At 37.6% G+C, this 9,776-nt stretch overlaps 1 protein-coding gene across 1 annotated transcript; it reads left to right on the top strand.

The window, feature by feature from the left end:
- The first annotated feature begins 332 nt into the window (after window positions 1-332).
- LOC138892708 (uncharacterized) lies at window positions 333-999 on the top strand. Its single transcript, XM_070176444.1, has 2 exons — window positions 333-709; window positions 813-999. The coding sequence occupies exons 1-2, from the start codon at window positions 333-335 to the stop codon at window positions 997-999; spliced, it is 564 nt and encodes a 187-aa protein (XP_070032545.1).
- The last annotated feature ends 8,777 nt before the right edge of the window (window positions 1,000-9,776 follow it).

Below are 9,776 nucleotides of genomic sequence, written 5' to 3'. Positions count from 1 at the left end.
AATGCCTACATAAAAAATTGGCCAAATGAAAGATTCTTCTCAGTGAATTTGATATTGTGTATGTGACGCAGAAAGCTATCAAGGGACAAGCATTGGCCAATTATCTAGCAAAGACCCCAGTGGACAAGGATTACGAGCCACTCACCACACACTTCCTGGATGAATAAGTGTTGTTCATAGGGGATGACATTACAGAGCCATACTCAGGGTGGAAAATGTTTTTTGACGGAGCGACAAATTTCAAAGGTGTAGGGATTGGAGCAGTCCTAAATTTTGAATCAGGAAAACATTAACTGGCTTCTTCCAAGATAAGGTTCCCTTGCATAAATAATATGGCGAAATATGAATCATGTATCCTTGGAATCAGGATGACAGTCAACATGAACATCAAGGAACTTTTGGTCATAGGAGATTCTAATTTGCTGATACACCAAGTTCAGGGTGAATGGACCACCAAGAACATCAAGATCCTTCCATACGTGCATTATGTAAAAGATTTGTGTACGAAGTTCACCAAGATCGAGTTCAAACATGTTCCTAGAATCCATAATGAGTTCGCCGATGCTCTCGCAACCTTGTCCTCTATGATCAAACATCCATACAAAAATTACATCGACCCCATCAAGATAGAGTTTCGAGATCACCATCCATACTATTTCCATGTAGATGAAGATCCAGATGATAAGCCTTGTCACTACGACATCACAAGGTTCCTTGAAGTAAGAGACTACCCCGGACTTGGGTTTGTTAAGATGTGTAGATGCCGCTGAAGCAACAAGATTACTGAAAGAGATATATGCAGGAACATGCAGACATCACATGAATGCTTTCACTTTGGCCAAGAAGATTTTAAGAGATGGGTACTTTTGGATAACCATGCAAAGTGATAGTATCCGTTACATGCAGAAGTTTCACCAATGCCAAATTCACGGGGATTTCATTCGGGTTCCACCTAATGAGCTGAACGTAATGGGTTCTCCTTGGATATTTGATGCTTGAGGCATAGTATGATTGGATCTATAGAGCCCACCGCATCAAACGGACATCGTTTCATCCTGGTAGGTATTGACTACTTCACGAAATGGGTCAAAGCTTCAACATACAAGGCTGTCACGAAGAAAGTAGTGACAGATTTGTTTGTAATAACATATCTATAGATTTGAGATCCTAGAGTTAATCATAACTGAAAAGGCATCCAATCTCAATAGCGATCTCAGGAGTGAGATTTGCGAGAAGTTCAAAATCGTTTAACGTAATACCACATCCTACAAGCCACAAATGAATGGAGAAGTTGAAGCAACTAACAAAAAATCAAGAAGATCTTACGAAAAATAGTGGACAATCACAGGTAGTTGCACGAGAAGCTATCCTTCTCCTTACTGGGTTACCGCACAAATATAAGAATGTCTACTGGGGCAACGCCATGCACGTTGGTATATGACACAGAAGATATGATACATGCAGAGGTCGAGATACCATATTTCAGAGTCATTCAGGAAGCCAAACTAGATGACGTAGAATGGATATGTGTCAAGTAAGAACAACTCCTGCTCATCGACGAAAAGAGAATGGATGCAGTATGTCATGGTCAGCTATATCAAAATAGGATGGCTAACGCGTTCAACAAAAAGGTGAAACCTCAGCAATTTACACAGGGGCAGCTGGTTTTGAAAAAGATATTCCCTAATCAAGAAGAGGCCAAAGGAAAATTCACACTAAATTGCCAAGGTCCTTACCTGTTCCATCAACTATTATCTGGAGGAGCATTGATCCTAACAGAAATGGATGGTAGAGTCAGCACGAATCCCATCAACTCGGACTCAATCAAGAGATACTATATTTGAGGACAACAGAATTAGGGTTTGGATATATTAGAACTATGCCTTACCTGACTTCCCACGGTGGGAAACGTAGGAAACCCGCATAGGGTCCGGTTACTTTTTTATAATAGAAAATCCAAATATCATTTTTCATGAATTCGAAACTACGCCACGACTTGATATCCTTCGGTAGGAATACTTAGGCAATCCATGTCGGATTCAATCATCTATTGTAATTGAACTACATTTTGGCATGATTTCATTTGGATACGTAGGTAGCCTGAGTCAGACTCGGCCACTTTATTTCAACTCGTTATCATTTTGTATCTATTCTAATCGAACTAGGTTTTGACCTGATTCCATTTGGATGTGTAGGCTGCCTGAGTCAAGTTTAGTTATTCCATTCATTCCATCATCATTCATTTTATCATCCTCGAACTAAGTTCATACTTGATTCCGTTCGGATACGTAGGCAACCTGAAAAGGTTTGGTCATAACCCTAGGAAAGACTTCATAATGCATTTGTTTAGATTAGGACACGATCACGATGGCAAGAAGCTACATCATCAGGGACATCTCCAGAAATCGTCATCAACGGGACAGAATCACTCAAAAATGATACTCGCATCAAAGGGAATTTCTAAACATGTCATAATCTGGAACAACGACATTTGCCATAAAAATAAATGATTTTCAAAATATTTTTTGAAAACTCTATCCTTCCACCTACCAAACTTCGCGGCATAATCCACTAGATTCGGGGCAAGGCCAGGCCTACAATCAACACCAAACCAATTCCCACCTACTAAGATTTTTTCTTTGAACAAAGGATTGACAGGAATAGAAGGATACCAGAACACACTAGGAGCGATGGCTGGCCAACTACCATCTCATGAGCCCTTATCTCTCCTTCATTATTCAATTTATTTTCTCATATGGTTAAGGACTAACTTCAAATTCTTTGCAGGTATTCTGGGACCAAGCCTTCGATGCATTTAGAGTATTCTATATATAGCAAACCATCTGCTCAACCAATCAGAGCACCTTGTACATAACAGATAACCCACTTCACCAAGCGGAGCCCTGTGTATAATAAATCGTTTGCTCAACCAATCAGAGTGCTTTGTATATATCGAGCCATTGGTTTCGCCAATCAGAGTCCTGTATGTAGCAAACAATTGGCTTTGTCAACTGGAGCATTTCACACATATCGCATCGTCACTCCGCCATATCGGAGATTCCAAGTAGATAGTTGCAAACATCGTTGCCAACTTCGCCAATTAAAGGATGGACCATCTAATTCCGCCATACTTTCCGCCGATCGACGACCACAAGTTAGTTAGGCAGTCAAGCGTATCTCTAGGGCATTCTTATTTATTTATCTGCTCTATGTAGAATGTTTTGACATTTTATTTTTGCAGCTTACAAGCATTTTTACACTCAAAGTCATCTACTCCAATCGCGTGGAGATATTCCCATCATGTAGAGGTTTTTACATTATTAAAGTCAACTACTCCTAGCACGTGGAGATACTCCCATCACGAGGAGAATTAATGCTTTGACAGTTATGGAACGGTACACAACCCGGATAACAATCAAGTCAAATTCAAATTCCCATCCCTGACATCCCAGATAATTCTCTAGATCTTAGAGACTTCAGAGTCAAACGTCCCATCGCCCCAAGATCCCAAATAACGGCTGGCCGGCAGCCAGACATCATCATTCCTGCATTATTTACATCATATCTTAACGTATTTGCAATATGATATATAGGTATATGTGTATCTTCTTTTGCGGGTTCAAACACTATAATGCAGAACTTCTTCTAAGCAGCAAACCAAGTTACACCGCTATGAGGGACAACAAACTCATAAGCGAGCTAATGTATCCAAACTCTAGCTCAGTCCGATCAACAGAACTCCAAAAGTGTCAAGTCTGTCAAGTCTCATAATCGAGCTACAAATCATAGAGTCACTCCGGGTTCCAAAATCTATCCATCTCGTAGTATTGTCATAACACGATACTTGGGCAATTCCTGCAAGTACTACTCTCTACAAACCATCATCCCAGTACTACATAAGGCCTGATGCTCGTTAAGTGCGAGATATGTTGGCAATTCAAAGCCATAATTCGGGCCCTAATCTTTACCTAATCTTACAACTCTTAATCTTTCCCACATTCATATGCCATTCCTGCAATACATACCTAAAGTCGGGACAAAATTGGTCTTGAATCAATTTCTTTGCCCGCAAATTCTTTCATTGTCTCCAGTCAAAGAGGGGCAGCTGTTGACGACCAATTTTGAACCTCCCTTTTAAAATTAAAATATTTATGCTTAATAATTCGAAAGAAATGTGGTAAAATATTTTCTAATCAATAATACCTATTTTTATATAAATATAATAGGAAATAGTAATTAATAGTGTTAAATTAATAATTTGGTATTAAATATTTATGAATTATATTTCCCTTACTATTTTAGAATTATAAAAATGACCTTTATATTTTAATAAACAAGTATTACAATTAATTTAATCAATTAATCTTTGACTTTAATTACATCGCTTATTATTTTATATTAATCCGTACTTAGTTTCAAATTTAGTGAATATGGACCGTTGATCACGCGTCCCCTTCACTCACGAGAAAACACAAAGGATATGGACCGTTGATCCAAGCCATCAACGGTCCATGATAATTCCTACTTTTCCCTTTATTTTAAACGTCTCATCAGATCCTAACCCAACCATTGGATCTCACAGATCCAACGGTCCCCTTTTTTTCCCTACTAACTAATTTATCGAATATTATATCTTGAATTATCAGGGATATTGATCAAATTATCCAACGGTCCACAATATATCTCCCACTTTAAACCTTAAAGACCAATCAGTCGACTCCTAACCCTAATCATTTTACACTTTGAACGGAGCCTCCCTTTCCTCTTTCTCTCCCTTTTCTCTCAACCACTATAATCCATCAATCCTAAAAACCTTGTATAAATTAGTGCAAGGTTATCTCAATCGAGCCTAAATCATCTTCTCTGGCCCTATTAGCCGTGAATCCCTCCTGATTCTTTTCCCCTTTCGTCGTTAGAATTCAAAACCCTAGACCTAAAAGGATGACTCCGGATTTCATCAGTTTTGTCCCTGGCATGCATGGCTGTTATCTTCAGATCATCATCGTTATTCTTTATCTAGAGGTCAAGCGTAGTGATCTTTAGACATTAAGATTTGACCTCTGGGTTGAACAATTCAAGGGTCGATCTTTCTCATGCTCAAGTAAAAATTCATCATTGATTTAGACCTTTCCTAATATCCTATTAAAAGTTCATATTTGTTACATTGTGTTGTACTGATCCTTGCATTAGTGAAGTTATACCGTACTATTTTTTATCCAAGGAAAGTAATTCTCACCATAGTTCATGGCTTACATTTGACTTAATGATCTTAGCTAAATAGTTTAAAGCCTTACCTATTATGTGAACTCTATAGCAGTGACTGTCTGGAACCTCAATGCATGCTAGTTAAATAACTCTTATTGACCTCCATGCTGGTGTTCATTACACTTCTGCTTGTCTATTGATGCTCATGAACCTTTACTTATTTGTCATTTGAGAAAGTTTCATGCCTAAATTACTATATTCTTCATTTTAAAATAGCTCTGAAAGTTGAACCCTGTCTGCCTTAATAACTTAACCACTTGAGTAACATAGGATCTGAAATGGAAGTCTACTGGTGTAACCTGATCACTCATAGGCTTAAGTAAACTCATTAATACTTGTTAGTCCTGTTAAATGAACATCCTTATCCACTGTTCCATATCTGGTTGATATCCTTGTCTGTATGAATATTGATTATGAATCTAAAATTGTTTGAGAACCTCATAGACTAGATATCATGCTATTATGAATGAACTAGGCTAAAACTGAACCTCCTGCCTACTTTGATGTCTTTGCCGGTCGTTATTATATTTAGGAAGCCTGAACAAGGTTGTTAGTACATGTTTTTAGTAGAATAAGGTCTCAATTATGTATATGCTTACTTTGATTGTTCTGGAGATTACTTAAACGTATGTTGAAGTATTCTGAACCTAGGTAAAGATTCTGGAAAAGTTGAACCCCAGTAGGACTAATGCAACTAATGTATAGGTCTTTCCCTGTAACTTCCCAATGCTTAGATCCTTCAACTAAGCACTTCTAAACTTGAAATGGTTCACTGATAGTTTGTCACTAACTATGTGTCCTTACATCTGTGTGATAGGGTTCCTAGTTGTTTTGATACATGTTATAAATAAATTTAAGGTCATTGATATTATTGGACCACATAAGCCCATGTGCAAGTATTCTCCCTTCATGTTTTGGGGTCTAAAATTCCGAACTGCTCATATTCTTACACTCTAAGGATAATGATCTCTATAGCTTCTAGCAGAACTCTGTGTATTTGCACCTTTGTGTCTAATGCTGCTCTCATATTAATTACTAAGTGAACACCTCATTTGTCTTTAAAACTTTAAGGAAGAGTAAGTGTAAATGATTGAGGGTATTGAGGATGAAACCTAGTTTGTGGTTAAGATGTCCTTCCTTGACACAAGCACTGCTCACGGTCCACGAGACCCTTATGAACTCCGAAGTGCCAGAGATCCAAAGGGTATCTTGTCGATGATTAAGGTTTTACTCTAAGACTTTAGTCATTGACTCTTATTAATCCTTTTAGGATTAACACCAATGAAATTGATTACACTGTATTCTTTAATCTTGTTTACTTGTTGAGATTTATTTTGTTGTGCCTCATAGTTATTTCACTAACTGTCTTTTATTTGTTTTGTGTGCATGTTTGAACTGGTCCTGTCATGTCACGACCCAAAATCTACCTATTCGTAATGGCACCTAACCCAACCCATCAGGTAAGCCAATTAACAACTATCCAATTCAATTAATATTTAACTGACTCTAATACACTCTGCAAGAACTAGTAGTACAAATCATGAGCTTCTTAGATTAGAATTTACAAAGCTGGTATGAAATAAATACATCATATGTTCGAAATATACATAAACAAATTTTTATAAATCTAAGGCTACCATGAACAAAAGGAAGCTATGACCGGAACAGAGGTAGATCTTCAAATCCAGCTCTCGCCGATCACAACAACATCAATATTCAATATATGCACGCAAGGTACAGAAGTGTAGTATGAGTACAACCGACCCTATGTACTCAATAAGTAACAAACCTAACCTTAGGTTGAAAGTAGTGACGAGCTGGAACAAAGGTCAGGGTCCAACATCAATAGCCAATAACAATTCATAACAACATAATAGAAGTAATAAAAGAAGTAACTCAGAGATAAAATGCTCAGCTCATTCACAGTTCCATAAAAATAGGCATGCTTTTTAAGTATATCAGTAAAAACCCAAATCTTTTACCGAAATCACCACAATATGAGTATGTTTTGTTAAATTGTGATTTCCCCAAAAACTTTTCAACAACACAAAGGATGTATCATTTTCAAATGGCATGAGGAAAGTACATCTCTATGCCTACATGCCAATGAGTATGTGAAGTCATGAATGACGCAATATCGTACAACATGAGGAAAAATGCATCTCTATGCCTATATGTCAAGTGTGCATGTCAATGCGATGCCACTCAGTAATAAAACCATATGCATACTATCCGAGTATCAATTCACTCAGTCCTCCTAGTCACTCAGTCCTTACAATCACTCATTCCTCATAGTCACTCAATCCTCCCAATCTCTCGGCACTCGGACTTGCACTCAGTAGGTACCTGCATTCACTTGAGTGTGTACAGACTCTAGAGGGGGTCCTTCAGCCCAAGCGCTATAAACTGCACGGACAACTCACGTGTTGTACGGACAACTCACGTGCTATAGTATCAATATCTGGATCCGCACGGACAACTCACGAGCTGCACAGACAACTCATGTGATATATTATCAATATCTGGATCCGCACGGACAACTCACATGCTGCACGGATAACTCACGTGCTATAGTATCAATATATCAAAAATCAGGCCCTCGGCCTCACTCAGTCATCAATCTCTCCAGTCTCTCGGGCTCACAGTGTCATGAAACTAGCCCAAAATGATGATATGATGTATCAATAAATAACAATAGAGATTGAGATATGATATGCAATGAATGTATATGACTGAGTATGAAATTACAATTTAAACATATATTTCGACAGCAGAACTGACCTCAGTGGGTCCCAATAATACCAACATTTTCTTACGCATGATTTCTAACATGATTCACAACTCAGCTTCTTTAACACATAAAAATACATAGAAAAATACAAGTTAATTGATTATGCAGCTTTATTGAATCAACTGAGTCTAAATTTCTACGGTGCACGCCCATATGCCCGTCACCTAGCATGTGCGTCACCTCTAAAAAATTCACATAAGAGGTATAATCAGGGTTCATACCCTTAGCTCCAAGTTTAGAAGAGTTACTTACCTCGAACAAGCCGAATCCAATGTCGAGCAAGCTAAACAATGCTCCAGAAATTCCATTATGCGTGTATCAACTTCCGAACAGCTCGAATCTAGTCACAATTAATTCGATTCAGACAACACAAATTATAGGAATTAGTTCCATATCAAAATACTAATTTTCCCTAAAAATTCCAAAATTACACTCAAAAATCGCCCGTGGGGCCCACATCTTGGAACCCGATAAAAGTTACACAATATGAACGTTCATTCAACAACGAGTCCAACCATACCAATTTTACCAAATTCCGACATCAACTCAACCCTCAAGTCCTCAAATTAAACCAAGAGGATTTTATAAGTTTTCCTACTTAATTCACTAATTAAATGTTAAAAACAATCATGGATTTGGGTAATTTGACCAATATGGAGTTAAGAACACTTACCCCGTTGTTTTTCTTGAAAATCTCCCTTAAATCTCCTATTCCCGAGCTCCAATTCGTCAAAAATAGAAAATAAATAAACCCTCGATTATAAATATTTTTTTGCCCAGCTGTTCTACCTCGTTTCGTGTGCCAAACAATCACGAAACTCTTTGTTGATGTCTCCAATGGATTCCTTGTGAAATGTTAGTCAAGTTAGGCTTTTGAGTCATTCAATTTGGCCTTAAAATGATGGACATATGATGTTTTGAAGATTTAAATGAAGTGTGGAAATTTAAGAGATAAACAAATGACATTTTCGTAATTATTTTACACCAGAAAATCAGAAACGAAAGAATGTTCGCTTTAGCACCCAAAACTCATTCGGAACATCTTGGACACAAATCATATATGTGTTTCAATCATAAAACACGCTATGAACCTGCTCGCGCACTAAAAACACCGAACAGAGGCCATCTTAACCCGATATTGACCATGGTCAAACTCCAAATCCTTAACTTAACTAGTTTCTCAACCAGTGATCCAAAACACACCCGAGCCCCTCGGGACCCCATTCAATCATACCAACAAGTATTACAACACGATACGAACTTAGTCGAAACCTCAAATTACATCAAACAACGCTAAAACCATGAATCATACCCCAATTCAAGCTTAACGAAACTAAGAAATTCTAACATTTACATTCGATGCCAAAACCTATCAAATCAAGTCCGATTGATCTCAAATTTTGCACACAAGTGATAAATAACATAACAGACCTATGAAAATTTTCAGAACTGGATCCGACCTCGATATCAAAAAGTCAACTCCCCGGTCAAACTTCCAAACTTAATTTTCTATTTTAGCCATTTCAAGCCTAATTTAATTACGGGCTTCCAAATAATTTTTCAAACATACTCCAAAGTCTAAAAATCACCATATGAAGCTATTGGAATCATCAAAACTCTATTTTGGGGTCATTTACACATAAGCTAATATCCGGTCAACCTTTTCAACTTAAGCTTTTACCCTTGAGACTAAGTATATCAATTCATTCTGAAACCTCAC

The sequence above is a fragment of the Nicotiana tomentosiformis genome, chromosome 5, assembly GCF_000390325.3.
Source record: "Nicotiana tomentosiformis chromosome 5, ASM39032v3, whole genome shotgun sequence".
Classification (NCBI taxonomy): Eukaryota; Viridiplantae; Streptophyta; class Magnoliopsida; order Solanales; family Solanaceae; genus Nicotiana; species Nicotiana tomentosiformis.
The sequence above is the reverse complement of the archived record's forward strand: the minus strand, read 5'-3'. Positions and strand labels throughout refer to the sequence as shown.